At 60.5% G+C, this 16,496-nt stretch overlaps 5 protein-coding genes across 5 annotated transcripts; 3 read left to right on the top strand and 2 right to left on the bottom strand.

Moving 5' to 3' along the window:
- Window positions 1-1,382: 1,382 nt before the first annotated feature.
- DCS_02098 (uncharacterized protein) lies at window positions 1,383-2,852 on the top strand (the record flags this gene model as incomplete). Its single annotated transcript, XM_040799427.1, has 1 exon — window positions 1,383-2,852. One exon carries the CDS (start codon window positions 1,383-1,385, stop codon window positions 2,850-2,852), a length of 1,470 nt encoding a protein of 489 aa, XP_040660310.1.
- A 433-nt stretch (window positions 2,853-3,285) lies between these two features.
- DCS_02097 (putative glycine decarboxylase P subunit) lies at window positions 3,286-6,581 on the bottom strand (the record flags this gene model as incomplete). The annotated part of the gene is made up of 3 exons (XM_040799426.1): window positions 3,286-3,347; window positions 3,402-3,917; window positions 3,992-6,581. The coding sequence occupies 3 exons, from the start codon at window positions 6,579-6,581 to the stop codon at window positions 3,286-3,288; spliced, it is 3,168 nt and encodes a 1,055-aa protein (XP_040660309.1).
- Window positions 6,582-6,832: 251 nt separating this feature from the next.
- Window positions 6,833-7,690, top strand: DCS_02096 (uncharacterized protein; the record flags this gene model as incomplete). The annotated part of the gene is made up of 3 exons (XM_040799425.1): window positions 6,833-7,061; window positions 7,463-7,564; window positions 7,620-7,690. 3 exons carry the CDS (start codon window positions 6,833-6,835, stop codon window positions 7,688-7,690), a joined length of 402 nt encoding a protein of 133 aa, XP_040660308.1.
- Window positions 7,691-8,406: 716 nt separating this feature from the next.
- DCS_02095 (uncharacterized protein) lies at window positions 8,407-9,501 on the bottom strand (the record flags this gene model as incomplete). The annotated part of the gene is made up of 2 exons (XM_040799424.1): window positions 8,407-8,520; window positions 8,581-9,501. 2 exons carry the CDS (start codon window positions 9,499-9,501, stop codon window positions 8,407-8,409), a joined length of 1,035 nt encoding a protein of 344 aa, XP_040660307.1.
- Window positions 9,502-10,071: 570 nt separating this feature from the next.
- DCS_02094 (NADH:ubiquinone oxidoreductase 20.8kD subunit) lies at window positions 10,072-10,892 on the top strand (the record flags this gene model as incomplete). The annotated part of the gene is made up of 4 exons (XM_040799423.1): window positions 10,072-10,091; window positions 10,255-10,482; window positions 10,554-10,686; window positions 10,749-10,892. 4 exons carry the CDS (start codon window positions 10,072-10,074, stop codon window positions 10,890-10,892), a joined length of 525 nt encoding a protein of 174 aa, XP_040660306.1.
- Between the last annotated feature and the right edge of the window lie 5,604 nt (window positions 10,893-16,496).

The following is a 16,496-nucleotide window of genomic DNA, read 5'->3' as shown; positions in this document are numbered from 1 at the left end:
TCGCCTGGATGCAGGGATCGTTATTACTGGGTACGGCCAGGGATAGTACGTCGACGCACGCGCCGGATCCCGAGGACGAGTCTATGTACGGGACGATGGTGCGTGGAATAGTCGTACGAAACGAAAATAAATAGAACGTAGTAATTATATATTCGTGACATACCCTCCCCCCGTGTCAGAAGTTTTGTAATAATAGTATAATGCAGTTAGTGTGAACAGCACTACTACTTCTGGTACTGTCATACGGATTGGAGATAAAATAGGTAGAATGTATAGATTGAAATCTTGGTTGATTGCCTCTTCCTTGTTCCTCCTAACTTCAGGTCGGGGCAAGGTAGTTAACTCATATACTCTTACAATTTGCAAGAGGTGCAGTTGAAAGTACCTCAATTGGCCGTGCAGTTGGTTGGTAATATGATGGCTCGATTTAATTGTCTCAACAATTGACCATGTAGTGGCTGGTAGCAATACTGCAATACGGCGGCTACTGCAATACGGCGCCTGGTAAGTCGCGTGTCGACTTCGAACAACTGGTCGACTTTGTCGTCGACTTCGTACTCTTGGAATACTGGTCGTACCTTGGCTAGCAGTAGTACTGCCGCCTGCTGCTGCAAGAAGAAGCATATTATAGAATAGAATAGTATCCTATTTGGGTAGTCTTACCAGTATAAATACTAGTTATTTTTAACACTTACAGTATAATACGTGTATAAGGATTCAAGAAGGAGCGAAGCTTACCCTAGAGACGCGCGAGATCACCAAAGGTGAATCTTGATGCTGGGTCAAAGACTGTTGTTGCTGGCGGCGTTGAGGGGTAAGTAACCATTGGATGGGATGCCGGCAGGTTAACAGCCGCCCCGCCGGGACAAGCCAATGGCACCATGACATTCCCGCCCTCACTATCACCTCGAATGCATACCGCTTATCAAGCAATCTTATCAAGCAATCTTATCAAGCAATCTTCTCGAAGCATCCTTCTCGAAGCATCTTTCTCGAAGCATCTTTCTAGAAGCAATCTTTTCGAAGCAACCCGACTCGAAACAAAGCCGTGTCGAAGCAACCGTGTCGAAGCAGCCGTGTCGAAGCAGCCGTGTCGAAGCATCCTTCTCGGAGCATCCTTCTCGGAGCATCCTTCTCGAAGCAACCGTGTCGAAGCAACCGTGTCGAAGCAGCCGTGTCCAAGAAGCCGTCTCGCGGCGCGCAGCTACGGAATTCCAAGCCCAGGTGTGCCCTCCGCCTTGAAAGGAACACGGTCACGAGCGTTCCCGTCCCCACGCTCCCTCTCTCCTCCATTGGCGACGCAAACAATACGGCAACATAGCGCCACGTCCACTCTGAATCCCTCGACCCTGCTCTGCTCCCTGCCGGTACCCTCGGACCTCATGTCTCCCAACGAGCGTGACAACGTCGAGCGTCCCGATGAGGACCTCGAAGACATGCTCGCCGCCGACGAGGCCGACGAGATTATAGACAGCAAAGCCGACGACGTGGCCATGGACTCGGATGACGACGACGCCCGCGAGGAGCTCATCCTGCACAACGACTCCATCGCCTACTTCGACGAGCCCCAAGACTCCCTCTTCGCCATCGCCCAGCACCCCGTGCACCCGTCCCTCGTCGCTGTGGGAGGCTCCGCCGGCCGGGAAGACGACGCCCCCGGCGCCGGATGGCTGTTCGACACCTCGGCTGCCAAGTCCCGCCCCGTCCTCCCTCCCAGCTACGCAACCGACCCCGCCGCCGCCGCCGAAGCGCCCCAGACGACGCCGTTGGCCAGCCTCTTCGAGCTCGACGGCCACACCGACTCCATCAACGCCCTGTGCTGGACGCTGCCCCGCGGCGACGCCCTCGTCAGCGCCGGCTTGGACGGACGCCTGCGCGCCTGGAAGGCCGACGTCAAGCCCCCGGCCCCTCTCGCCATGAGCCTGCTCGGCGAGATGCAGGAGGTCGAGGAGATCAACTGGCTCGCGCCCTGCCCGTCGCCGTCGAACCAAAACGCCGTCGCCCTCGGCGCCTCGGACGGCTCCGTCTGGGTCTACACCGTCGACCCCTCGGACCCTTCCAATCCCCTGCAGATTGTGCAGTCCTACTTCCTCCACACCGGCTCCTGCACCGCCGGCGCCTGGACGCCCGACGGCCAGCTGCTGGCCACCGTCGCCGAGGACAGCAGCCTGTACGTCTGGGACGTATGGGGCGCTGCCGCCGCCAAGGGTCTCGTCGGGGACAACGGCATGACCGTCGTCTCGCTCACGGCCGACGACCAGCGCTTCATCGTCGACGGTGGCTTGTACTCCATGGCCGTCGATCCCAAGGGAGCCTTTGTCGCCGTCGGTGGCGCCGGCGGCACCGTCAAGATCGTCTCCCTCCCACGCGTCGCGGGCGCCGCCCAGTCCGCCGACCCGGCTGCCGGTGGCCAGATCCTCGCCTCGCTGCAGACGCAGGGCGACAGCGTCGAGTCGCTGGCCATCTCTCTCGCCTCGACGGCGCCACCCACCACCCTGCTGGCGGCCGGCTCCGTCGATGGCAGCATCGTCGTCTACGACGCCACCCGTCGCTTTGTCGTCCGCCGTCACATCGCCGCCGCCCACGAGGACCACTCGGTCGTCAAGATCGAGTTTGTCCCCAACTCGTGGCTGCTGACGAGCTGCGGCATGGACGGCGTCGTCCGTCGCTGGGACCTGAGGGGCGGCACCTCGGGCGCCGCCACCGCTGTCGAGGCCGGCCTGCAGAAGGAATGGAAGGGCCACCGGGGCGAGGGCGAGGGCGGCGGAGTCCTCGGCTTCGCCCAAGGCGTTACGGGGGAGAGGATCGTCACGGCCGGGGATGACGGCGTCGCCTTGGTGTTTGAGCTGTAGCTCGGCCGAGTGGCTTGGACCGGCGGCGGTGAAGCATCCGCCAGTAATGAATGACAGTCGCCATGATACACGCCATTCGAGCAGAAAAACCACGGAAGCATTTTTTTGCATCTACCTACGTGCACACCGGCTTGCTTTGTACTCTTCGCTCGACTCGCCATGGCCGTGTCTATTCCCCATGTTGAAAATGAGACGTTTCGTTTTCTCCTTCGAGCCTTGCACGTCCACTCTTCTTTGTCCATTCCGCGAGACGCCCTGTATGTTGAATTGCAATCGGTATATCTTGCCGCCAGCCATGTTCAATAGACGGGAACAAAAAAAAAAAACAAAGACGCACACCCACGTGCCAGTAAAAGACCAGTCGTGAACATCCAAAACAAAAATGTCCGCCATAAATCAGGTCCAAGCATGACGGAAGCGCTACCCCGGTGGGTTATTGCTGCGTCGTGTCCTCGACGGGGGGGCAGGTGCAGAACAGGTTCGTGTCTCCGTACGCTGCGAAAAGATCAGCCAGATTTCGTCGGGTCCGGGGGTGTCAGGCAAACTCACTGTCATCGACGCGCGTCACCGTCGGCCAGAACTTCTTCTCCAGCAGGTACGGCAGCGGGTAGGCGGCCTTCTGGCGCGAGTAAGGCCTGTCCCAGCTGCCACCGTCGCCCAGGATGATGTCCGCCTGCGTGTGCGGCGAGTTGCGCAGCACGTTGCCCTCCCTCGGTTGCTTGCCGTCCTCGACCTCGCGAATCTCCTCGCGGATGCTGATCATGGCCTCGACGAAGCGGTCGAGCTCCTCCTTGCTCTCGCTCTCCGTCGGCTCAATCATAAGCGTGCCGGGCACCGGCCAGCTCATGGTCGGCGCGTGGAAGCCGTAGTCCTGGAGACGCTTGGCGATGTCGACGACCTCGATGCCCGCCGAGGCCTTGAACGGCCTCGCGTCGATGATGAACTCGTGCGCGCAGCGCCCCTTGTCGTTGGTGTAGAGGATCGGGTAGTGCGCCTTGAGGCGGGCGAGAAGGTAGTTGGCGTTGAGAAGGGCCGTCTTGGTCGCCTTGCGCAGACCCTCGTCACCTGTACGACGGACGGAACGGTCAGCGGTCACAGGGGGATTCGCACGGCGGCAGAGGTCGGCCAGGCTTACTTACCCATGGTGGAGATGTAGGCCCAGCTGATGGGCACGATGCTCGCGCTGCCAAAGGGCGCGCTCGAGATGGGCGTCTGGTCGTGCTTGCTCGGCAGGAACGGTTCGAGGAAGTCCTTGACGCAGATGGGGCCGATGCCGGGGCCGCCGCCGCCGTGGGGAATGCAGAAGGTCTTGTGCAGGTTGAGGTGGCAAACGTCGGCGCCGAGGGCGCCGGGCGAGGTCAGGCCGATCTGGGCGTTCATGTTGGCGCCGTCCATGTAGACCAAGCCGCCGTGGGCATGGACGAGGTCGCAGACCTTGCGGATGTCGGGCTCGAAGACGCCAAAGGTGCTCGGGTAGGTGACCATGATGGCGCCCAGCTCGGCCTCGTGCTTCTTGCACTTGGCCTCGAGGTCGACGAGGTCGAGGTTGCCCGTCTCGGCGTCGCACTTGATGGGGACGACGCGCATGCCGGCCATGGTGGCCGACGCGGGGTTCGTGCCGTGGGCGGACACGGGAATCAGGCAGATGTCGCGCTTGCTCCCGGGCTGCTGCTCGTGAAACTTGCGGATGACGCGGAGGCCGGCGAACTCGCCCTGGGCGCCCGAGTTGGGCTGCAGCGAGGTGGCGGCCATGCCGGTCAGGGCCGAGAGCTGGGCCGACGTGGCGTTGAAGAGCTTGCGGTACCCCAGCGTCGAGTCGGCGGGCGCGTACGGGTGCACGTTGGAGACGCCCTCGCCGCCGATGAGCTCCATTTGCGTGGTGCCGTTGAGCTTCATGGTGCAGGAGCCGAGGGGGATCATGGAGTGGACGAGGGACAGGTCCTTGGACTGAAGGTGGTGCATGTATCGCAGCATCTCCGTCTCGCTGTGGTGCGTGTTGAAGACGGGATGCGTCAGGAAGTTCGACTCTCGGCGTACGGCGTCGGGGATTCCCTTGACGAGGTCCGCCGACGACTGCGCGAGCTGGGCCGTCCACTGGTGCGAGGCGACGTCGAGGGCGTCGTCGGCTGCGTTGCGGCCGGCAACGGCCTGCATGGCCATGACGACGCGCACGAACTGGTCCTGGGAGAAGGTGGCGGGGACGGCGAGACGGATCTCGTCGGTCGTGGGCGACTTGCCGCCGCTGATGGACTGCTTCATGAGCTCGTCGTAGAAGGCGTAGCAGGCGGCGGGCGTCGCGAAGCGAAGCGTCACCGTGTCGGACAGGACGCGGCCGTCGGGGTCGAGCGTCTTGGTCGAGACGTCGAGGCCGTAGTGGCCGGCGGCGGCCTGCAGCATGCGGGCGTAGCGGAGGTTGTTGACGGCCATCTCCTTGAGCTGGGCCGGCCCGTGATAGATGGCGTACATGGCGGCCATGTTGGCGAGCAGGGCCTGGGCGGTGCACACATTGCTCGTCGCCTTCTCGCGGCGAATGTGCTGCTCCCGCGTCTGCAGGGCCAGCCGGAGGGCTCGGTTGCCGGTGCGGTCCTTGGAGAGGCCGATGATGCGGCCGGGAAGGCGTCGCTTGCTCGACTCCTTGACGGCCATGAAGGCGGCGTGGGGGCCGCCGCAGCCCAAGGGGACGCCGAAGCGCTGCGAGTTGCCAAAGGCGACGTCGGCGCCGAACTCGCCGGGGGGCGTGAGGATGGTCAGGGCCGAGAGGTCCGTCGCCACGCTGAAGAGGGTGCCGTGGCGATGGGCGAGGTCGCCGAGGGCCCGAAGGTCGCCGACGCCGCCGTTGGTGTCGGGGTACTGGGCCATGATGCCGACGAGATCCTCGCCGAGCGCCTCGACCTGCTCGAGGGCGGCGGCGTCGGCGAGGTCCACCTGGCGAAGATGGACGCCGAAGCCCTCGGCGCGGCCGTGCATGACGCGGAAGGTGTTGTGGTGGACGAGGCTCGAGACGACGTACGTCTTGCCCGGTCGCTTCGCCCGCGACGTGGACAGGTTGTTGAGCGACATGGTCATGGCCTCGGCGGCGGCGGTGCCCTCGTCGAGCAGGCTCGCGTTGGCGACGGGGAGACCGGTGAGGTCCGAGACCATGGTTTGGAAGTTGAGCAGCGACTGCAGGCGACCCTGGCTGATCTCGGCCTGGTAGGGCGTGTAGCTCGTGTACCACGCCGGGTTCTCGAGTATGTTTCGCTTGATGACGGCGGGCGTCTCCACGGGGTAGTAGCCACCGCCGTTCATCCAGACGCGGACCTTGTTGCTTCGCTCCATGGCCTTGAAGACGCGACGAACCTCGGTCTCGGACAGCGCCTTGGGCTGCACCTTTTTCTGCGGCGGCAGCATGATGTCGGCGGGGATGACCTGGGACACGAACGAGTCGAGCGTTTCGGCGCCGGGACCGAGGGCCTTGAGCATGTCGACGATGTCGTCCTCACGGGGACCGATATGCCGAGCGGTGAAGTCCTTCCAGGGCTCCTTGCACTGGGCACGAAGCCGCTTCATCTCGCCGTACTGCGGCTTCCTCGAGTACGGACGCTCGCTCTCCGCCTTGGCCTTGGCCGCGTCGACCTTGCCGGGAAGGCTCGACGTCTGGTAGAAGCACCGGGAGCGGGCCACGAAGCCGAGAGGGGAGGCCGAGGGACGCAGGGGCATGCCCCCGGCACGAGCCAGTCGGGAGGCCATGGGGACTCGGGCGGGAGGCGCGGGCCTTGCCGTGCGGGAATTGTTCGCCCGAGGGCAAGGGGAGACGACGGGCGACGGACGGCCTGATCCTCGGTGGTGACGAGCAGACGCCGCGGGGGGACACGATCGAGGGCTGGCAGTAGAGGCCCTGTCTACGGCAACTGCAGTGGCGGTCAGCGAGCGAGCGTTGGGAGGCGGCGATGGCGGCAGGGCCTCTCGCTCCGCGTGCCACGGGAATGAATACCTTGACAATGGCTCGAGATGTGCTCGAGGAGACGACGGCGGCGGAGGAGGCGGTGGCAGACGAGGAGGAGGAGGAGGAGGAGGAGGAGGAGGAGGAGGAGGATGAGGATGAGGGGAAAGGAGGGAGGGAGGAGGAGGATGAGGGAGGAGCCATCTGGCTGCTGATGGAGGTCCGTCTGTCGGCGTGCCGTCGGTGGGCTGCGCGGCCGCGGCTATCACAGGGATTTACCGCACCATGTACAGACGCATACAAAGTAGGAGGGGGAGTACTTTGTGCCTGATAGACGGGGCTCACCGTCGGTTGGCCGACAGGGGACCACAGCGCGCTCCGGCGGCCCGCATTCGCTGTAAGGTCAGGACGACATCGGCCACTCTCGGCCCGAAGCTGGACTCTGGCAAGATTTCCCGTAGCGGCTAGCCTCGCCCGTCAGGCTCCTGAATTTTCCACTCGAGCGTCACCATTGACTATCCTGTCCTCGCCAGACGTGTCCATTTACCCATCTCGACGACCGCTATCCATCTCGACGACGGCCATAAACCGTCGGCGTCCGCATCAAGATGTTTGGAGGATGTACGTCGATGCCGCCGTCCCGTGACGACGGCTTCCGGAGCAGCCAGCGCTGACGTGCTCCTCGCAGTTGCCCCCCCGCAGCAGTCTCCCGAGGAGATTCGGGCCATGGAGGCCGAGGCGACCTTTACCGTCCAGCAGGTTGTCGCCACTGCCTTTATGTTATATCTCTGTGCGTAGCTTTCCGCCCCCTCCGACCGGCGGCCGTTCCTCTTGGGCCGAGCGAGGTGCTGACGAGACGGTCCGATCCGGTGGTGCAGCTCCCTTTGCCATCGACATGGTCCACCGCATCCTCTAAGAGATGAAGAGCGAGCTGAAGAGCGAGATGAAGACGAGATGAAGAGCGAGATGGAGACGAGATTAAGACGAGATGAAGCAATCTGCCGGGCGATTCGCTCCGATGCATGTTTGCCATGAGGTTCGCGGAGCGGAATTGCTCGTTGGACGTGGCGGCGGCGAGATGGAAGCCCTCGTCGGCCTCGCGAGACGGATTGCGAGCAAGTGCATCTACCAAGAATAGCGGCCAAAGAGCCCGGTGCATCGTGCATCATGCATCATCCCATCCTCCTGGACAGTGAGAGGCAGGCTCGTGCCGCCGTCGACCTCGAGACCCGCGGCGGCCGGGCAATCGCACGACTCCACGGCGAAGGCGGCTCACGCACGCGTCTGGACGGCCACCCTGGGCGATGAAATGTTGCAAACTATGCCAATCCGCATCGGATTCCTACCCAACGGCGGCGCATGGTAACGAAAATCCCCACGTACGGGCCGATCCGTGGCCATGCATCTTCACCTGCGCTGCAAACGTCCCAATTCCATCATCACCTGCGCGGCAAACGTCCCAATTCCGTGGCCATGCATCGTCACCTGCGCGGCAAGCGTCCCGATTTCGTGGCCATGCATCATCACCTGCGCGGCAAACGTCTCCCCGACGGTGCGGCGGTCCCGTCACGGCAAGAGTTGCACGCGGACGGCAACCATGAACGGGCGCGTGGCTCATTGTACCTGGCTCGGTCACCTCGCGTTGGCGTGCACGCTCCGGCTCCTCTCCCACTCATCAAAGTCGACGCCGAGGGCCTCGAGCTCCTTTTTCAAGTGCTGCAGCTGCTTCTCGTAGTCCTCCAACACCTGCCTCGACCGTTAGCCACCGTTGCCGAGCGTCGGCGGCGGAGCGGGCCGGGAACCTACCCTCTTGGCCTTTGCTTCCGTCTCGGCGTCCAAGCCCTCGCCGTCGGAGCCGGCCGGTTTGTCGAGCTCCTTGTTTAGGCGATCCGAGTATCCGCGGAGGACGATGAGCCGGCTCCACAGCTCCTCCTCCCTCGCGCCGAGGGACGGGTCCTGGACCTCCTTCTCGAGGCTCTGCAGCCGGTTTTTGAGGTCGTCCTCGTCGCCGCTCAGGGCGTACCCTCGGTTCCTGAGGATCTGCACGCGCGCGGCGAGCGCCAGGCACCGCTCGCTGACGGCCGTCTGCCGTCTCCGCGCCGCGAGGGCGCGCACCTCGGTCTCGAGCTCGTGCCGCTGCAGGATGGCGTCGAGGCTGCCGTTGATCTGGTGCAGCCGCGTGTTGAACTCGGATATGGCCCGCTTCTGCGTCTTGAGCCGGTCGGCGACGCCCGTGTAGCCGGAGCAGAGGACGGGCATGAAGCCGGGCGCGGGCTTCTTCTGGAGGGCCTCCTCCCACTCGCGCGGGTCCTCGTGGGGCTGGGGCTTGTAGAAGGGAATGTGGGCTTCGTCCACCTTGTTGTAGAAGTGGTGCTTGAAGACGCAGTTGGCGCTCGACGGGTCCCATTTGTCGGTGACGAGCTTGATCTGGTCGAGGATGGGCTTTTGATCTATCCGAGAATCAGCACGAGACGGCCGCGGACGGAGAGCTGGGAGCCTACGCGGAGCCTCCCTTCCGGGCTGCCAGAGCGAGCTCGACAGCTGCGCCGCCGACTGTGCGAGAGCAGGCATCTGCTGCGGCTGCTGCGAGGGTTGCATCACGGCGGCACCCATGGTTTGGCCGAGGACGCCGCCGGCTTGCTGCGCCGGCTGCGGCTGCTGCGCCGGCTGCGACTGCGAGAAGAGGCCGGCCGAGGCGAAGCCCTTGGACTGGCCGAAGAGCGACATGGCGACGGCCTCGGGGATGGGTTCGACGGAGGCGAGGATTCGAGGAACGCTCACACGCGGCCACGACGGGCGCGTGGCGACGGACGAGCGACGGACGTCAGCCGCCGTGGGCGACGAGCAAAAACCGGCAAGAAAAACCCAAGGGTCAGGGGTCGTGCGAGGTAGGCGAAGCCCGTTTGACTGGATGATGACGGCGACCCGTGTTGCGTTGCTGTTTCTGTTTGCCTCGCCATTCTTGTTGTTGCGCCAAAAATTGTACCCAGCTGGGAGGAGCTACAAGTACCGGTACCCGCACCCCCGGCAAGTAGCTGTGATGATGCATGTACTGGTACTTGTGCATGCTCTCCGCCCAGACACGGGCCAGAGGAACAGGTCAAGGTGGAGCTTCGGCGCCTCGTCTGCTCAAAAAGCCAGCCTCGCGCGCTGGCCAATCACGACGGCCAATCAAACCTTGCCCATTCGAACCTCACCTCGTCCTCCCACTCGTCGTCACCGTCGTCCCTCCACACCCCTCGGCTCGGCTCGACATCAAGGCCTCGACACCCAGGTCAGCAGTCCATCACAAGCGTCATGGCGACTCGACGATCTCAGTACGTATCATCCCGCGCATCCGACGGCCAGCCCCCACCGGCCCGGCCGCTTACCCCGTGACGGGGGACTTGGGACTTGGGACTTGGGACGGGGGACGGAATGGCCTCGCTCACCACGGCCGTCGTGGGCGTCGTGTGCTCGACGGAGACTGACTCGCGACAGCTTCCACCAGCAGGTGCTCGTCGACACGACACCTCTGCCGGACGACGTGCCGGCCGTCAAGGAGGTGGGCGCGAGCTCGGCGCCGCTCCTGTCGGCTTCCTTTTTCATCGGGGCGCGGTGCCGCGACTACAACGACGACTACATGCAGTGCAAGACGGAAAAGGCCGGGCGCGGCGAGTTTGATTGCATGAAGGAGGGGCGACGGGTGACGCGCTGCGCCCAGAGCGTGTAGGTTCCCTCGTGGAGGCGCGCAGACGACGGACGAAGCGTGCGGCCGCTGACGGACGGCAACGAAACAGCATCAAGGACATCAACACGCATTGCCTCGCCGAGTTCCGCAGGCACTGGGAGTGCCTCGACGACCGAAACCAGCAGCTCTGGCAATGCCGTCCGGCCGAGTGGAAGCTCAACAAGTGTGTCTACGAGAATCTGGTAGGCAAGGTCCCGGCAGGCCGTGGCGCCGCGGTCCGGCACCGCCGCTGACGATTTGGCAGAAACTGGAAAAGAAGATTCCCGACCAGCCGGCCAACGTGACGCCGGTCGAGCTGCGGCCGAAGCAGATCTTTGCCGACGTACGCATCGGACCCGGCGACGGCAAGCCGTTTGCCCCGTCGCAGTCGAACGCGGCGAAGCAATGAGGACGCGGTGCGCAGGCGCGCAAGGATGAGGCAAGATGCGGCTTGTCCATGTATCATCAAGTATGCTCATGCGAATGAAATGTTTCGTCCACTTGTGCACAAACGGCCATGATTCATCTTCGGCCTCGTCGGGCCCGCTCGAGACGGTTCGTCGCCTCTGCGCGGCGCCCGCCGTGGATGTCGACCTCGGCAACGACGCGCGCGCGGGAGATTGCGTGGGAGATGTGCGGCGGACGATGCGTCGGCGGCCACCGAGACGAGGCGGGCGTAGGGCGCTGCGGGTACGGCCACGACGTGGGCGACGGATGCGGCCCAGGTCGGGCCTCGCGTTGCGCAGGCGACGCAGGCGTGCAGGGTCGTCGTCCCGTCAGCACGATGAAACGCTCCCATCAGCCACCGCGGCGCGTATCGTTTCGCCGCGGCGCGTGCGATGGGCCGCATCTCCCCTTTGTCCAAAGTAGGCACGAGAGTTGGGACGAGGACCCTTGGCGACGGCGGCGAGATTTGCACGGTACCCGTCCGACATGTCCGACATGCCCCTGATGGGCGTGCACGCACGGCAATCAATGCAAGCATGGGGCATGGCCGCAAGATGCCTGCTCGGTGGCCGTCGTCGGGCGTCCAGGAGCTGAGGGGGAGCGGATAGCCAATGCTCTGCTCCGCACCAGCGGCCGTGCCTGCGTCGACTCCGTCTCCGATAGACCCCCCCGACTGGGCCCGAGAGGGGGCGGACACGCAAGCCTGCGAGCTCGAGAATAAGCTTACGCATGGTGACACGAGGCAACGGCCGCCGGGGCGTCGTTGCACGGAGCCTGTTGGGTACCGACGGCGGTTGGGTACGACGCTGCCGACTCGCTGCCGACTCGGACTCGGACTCGACCAAACGGCTTCGCCCGCGACGACAACGGCGTCGAGGGGGAGACTGACGACGACGAACGGCTCCCCACACTGTCACAAGGGCGTCGTGCATGAGGGAGGCCTGGACCGGGTGCGTAACCATGGGACGGTGGCTGCCATGGGACCCTCGGCTCGGCTCGGCGGCCGAAGCAGGTACGGGAGCTGGCCGTCGTGATGATGGATTTTTGTGTCGAGTCGTGCCACGTCGTGCCATGTCGTGTCGTGTCGTGTCGTATCTTGGCGCCACCCCGCTGCCTTGTTTCCCATGGCTGTCGCGGCATGGTGATGAAACGTGGACCATGCACGGCGTACGCGGCAGCCCCCGCCGACGAAAGGGCTGCTCCGGCGTTCGGACGAAAGCGATTCGACGCAACGATTGTCACACGAGCTCGGGGAGCGCCCGACCAACGGACCAACTGGTCGAGAGCATGCCGTCCATGGATGGGGGGTGGACGGGAGGCTGGACGTTGACGGTGGCGTGGCGAGTTCGGACCAGCATCGGCGACGGGGCTGACGTGGGACGGTGGGGGCGCGACGTTGGTCGTCTCCAACGACCGGGGCCACGACGGACCATCGACTGCTCGCCGCCGGAGCATTGAGGGATTGTGTTTTGTGCAGCGTCGACGTACGAGGGCTTGCCGCTCCTCGCACGGTAGTTGCATGCCTCTGGTGCGGCTGGTAGGAGACGGGAGGAAGGCGTTGCAGAACGGAAACAACGGGCCGAGCATGGCCATTCCTTGCACCACGTCTGCCTCAGGACCCGACATTCGACTAGGAGGTACCGATGCTGCTCTGTTCATGGCTGCGAATACCTGCTAATACCGCCTGCGACTACCTACTAAGTAGGTATCTGTCATTACGTGCTACATCACTACTTGGTACCCAGTAGACAAAGGTGACGATTCAATTTTGGTAGTGCCATTGCTATAGAGTAAGTGCCAATGCTGTAAGGAGAGTGAGTGCCACTGCTATAGAGTGAATCGATGCTGTTGCCACCCCACTACTATATACCCGTCATTACCTGCTATAACTTACAGTACAGTGCATACGGAGTACTGGGTTGGTGCCAATGTAAGGACCTCGTAATATAGTAATTACCTGGTCGATCTTGAAACGGCAGCGTGACAGATCCGCGCAATCAAGCACGCCCTGCAACAACAAGATCAACGCAGCATCCAACGGACACTTTCCACGGGCCGATCCATACGCCTCGTCTGCACGACCGCCGGTGCGTGATGCACGCCCGTGATGAGCGCAGGTGCAGGGTTCTGCGTCATGCTCATCCGATGGATGGGTGAGAGGAGAGAGGCGGCGGAACATGGCCAAGGCCGTGCAAGCAGGGACAGGCAACCAAAAGGCCAGCCGCGCAGGGTGCAGGAGGAGGCCAAGGCACAGCCGAGCGAGCTTCCACGGCCCTCGATGGCTTTGTCGGCGTGGTGTGCAGTGTAGGGAGCGAGTGCTGCCAGCAAGTACACGCATAGTGGGGTGGCAAAATTGTCGATGCACTTTGTAGTGGCAGCGCTGACAAAACTGAATCGTCACTTTTGTCTACTGTCGCCACTGTATCAGCGAGCGGCAGCACACACCATCGCTAGCACGTACTTGCTCCGTACACCTATTAGGCTAGTACTTGGTTGTAATACTTGCACTTCCTGGTCGCAGGGCTCGGGTGGCGCTCAGCTCCCGCACAGGACTGACAGCGACACGGCCAGGCAAGGTACCTACTAGGCGCCTAGTCGTATTACGGAGCAATGAAATGTAGGAGTGCATGTAATATTACTCCGTAGGTGCGGTGCAAGTCATTAAATTAATAATTCGTACCTTGGTTAGTACCTAGTAGTTGTACGAGCACGCAGTGGCCACCAGGGGGGGACTGGGCGTGTGCACAAGGAACCTCGTAGAAGTGCTCTGTTCGCCCAGTGGCGTGCACAGAGGCGAGAACGGCGGCCATGGCGGCCAGCTACTTGGTACTAATAGGTACCTACGCGTGCGTGCCCTGTTTCGTGACAGCCTCGTAACCGGATGTCAAGGTGCCGACAGACTGTTAGGGTGACGTTCATGTGAAGCACCTTCGTTCTGGTTAGTAATTTATAATACAAACACAGTAGCTATTCAAACATAACATAAGGCATTGTGTTGTGTTTAATATAAGAGCCTGTTAAAGTACAAAAAGCTAGTACATACAACAGTATGTATAGAGTCAAAAAGCTAGTGCATACAACAGTATAGAGTACAAAAGGCATACTAAACAGTAAGGTACTATTACGCTAATATATATTGTCGCTTAACATATTGTACTACTTAATATATATTGCTACTTAACATATCTTGCTACTTCAATATATATTGCTACGTAACATACATTGCTACTTAATATATATTGTCGCTTAAGGCAGCGATTGAGGCAGCGATTGAGGCACAATTGAGGCAGCGATTGAGGCAGTAATTGAGGCACGATTGAGGCAGCGATTGAGGCAGTGATTGAGGCACGATTGAAGCAGCGATTGAGGCAGTGATTGAGGTACGATTGAAGCAGCGATTGAGGCACGATTGAAGCAGCAATTGAGGCAGTAATTGAGGCACGATTGAGGCAGCGATTGAGGCAGTAATTGAGGCACGATTGAGGTAGCGATTGAGGTAGTAATTGAGGCACGATTGAGGCAGCGATTGAGGCAGTGATTGAGGCACGATTGAGGCAGCGATTGAGGCAGTGATTGAGGCACGATTGAAGCAGCGATTGAGGCAGTGATTGAGGCACAATTGAAGCAGCGATTGAGGCAGTGATTGAGGCACGATTAAGGCAGCGATTGAGGCAGTGATTGAGGCAGATAGAAGTGTAACGAGAGTTAGTATTATTTACAGAGCGATCATTAGGTACGACAGTACAGTATATTGAGAAGTAGCAGCTGTTGGTTGTTTAAATAACTGTTAACTGTATATAAGACTGTTAGTAATAAAATGGCTATTAGTATTGATAATAGGCTGTTTATTCGAAATTGCTAAAAAGCCAAAAAGTACTGTTATTTTTTGACAGCCGGATTTTTGTAAAACTGGCTGGTACATCTACGATATAATAATTTTTACAATACAGACTGTTAGAATTGCTACTCCGTTTAATTGCTATAATATGTTGCAAGCTATACTACAAACCAGCCTTTGACAGTACGTTGATGCGCGAATTTAGGTGTAACAGCACCGAATAGCTGTGAAATATACTAAACATTATGTCCCGTAACTGTCCAAAAACAGGGGGGCTACAGGTATGTACTTGGTGCCCTGTAATTGCAGGTACTCGCGGCGAGCCGGCGGATGGCGCGTCGCGGGGATGGCGCCTCCGTTTCAATCGAGTTTCGACGGCTGTTCGATGCCGCCGTCGACGGCCCATATCATCTCCCCTCGGCAAGCACGTCATCGACCTTGCAGCCGATTCTTGGGTAATTTTGGCCCTTTTTTCTTTTCGCTTGTCGTCCATGTCGGGGTGCAGTACGGAGTACTCTGAAGGTGCACGGAGTACAGTAGCAAGTCCGTCCGTACATGCACCAAGTATTAATTACATGCACCGAGTAAGTATAGGTATTAATAGTTGTTCAACTAATACAGCACACGCACCGAGCACATGCACCAAGTGCAGAGCAGAAGCACCGAGTACATGCGCCGAGTACAAGGTAGTAGTAAGCAAGTACACGCACCGAGTACACGCACCGAGTACATGTACACGCACCGAGTACCCATCGTGAGCATGCTGAGAATGCCGTGCTTCGACCGACGTCGAGGCGAGCTGACCAGCAGGTTGCATGACGGAGCGGCTCGCGGATGCGATTAATAACGCATGCGGCTGTCCTTTTCGCGGTAATACGACGGCGCATGTCGTGCGGCCGACCACGACCCAATCCTCGGATTGCCGGGGACCAGACATGTTGTATTATTTCGTTGCGCTGTAGGGAGTATTACGGAATACGTGTATTGTACGTGTACTATACGGCCACTTGCACACCCACTTGCAGTGCATGCAAGTGACGCTCGACGTACGGGGTAGATGAGCATTGGTATTGCCTTGTGCCTAGCCAGGAAATAACACCCAGCCGAAATGACTCTGTAGGAGTACGCCGCCCGTGCTGCGGTAGGTGTAGGGAGTATATTATTACACCATCACTTCCACACGCTGCATCCTAGGCACCCAGGGTCGTGCTACATGCCTGGGCGTGTGCGCCGCATACCTACCTAGGTATACTTGCAACTACACCTACAAGTACGCATAGCTACTAGGTGTACGGAGTATGTCATGTTAGTACCTTGTAACCATGGTACTGTGGTGCAAGTGGTTGTAGGTACTAACCCAAGGACTGGTAGTGGCAGCTGTGCTGTGCGGAGAACATGTAGCAAGTAATACCGAGCAGGACCAAATACAGCGCACGACAGGTGCAGAGCACGACAGGTGCAGAGCACGACAAGTGCAGAGCACGACAAGTGCAGAGCACGACGAGCAACAAGCACAGAGCACGACAAGCACAGAGCACGACAAGCACAGAGCACGCTAAGTACTAACAGAGCACGACAAGTATAGAGCACGGCAACATGAGGCAATTACTGGTATTAATTACAAGTGAACCGTACGCAGACTCCGCCCTCATGAAGATGTGAGATAATTACTAGTATTAATTGCAAGTGAACCGTACGCAGACTCCGGCCTCATAAAGATGTGAGATA

This window comes from Drechmeria coniospora, chromosome 01, assembly GCF_001625195.1.
Source record: "Drechmeria coniospora strain ARSEF 6962 chromosome 01, whole genome shotgun sequence".
Taxonomy (NCBI): domain Eukaryota; kingdom Fungi; phylum Ascomycota; class Sordariomycetes; order Hypocreales; family Ophiocordycipitaceae; genus Drechmeria; species Drechmeria coniospora.
The sequence above is the reverse complement of the archived record's forward strand: the minus strand, read 5'-3'. Positions and strand labels throughout refer to the sequence as shown.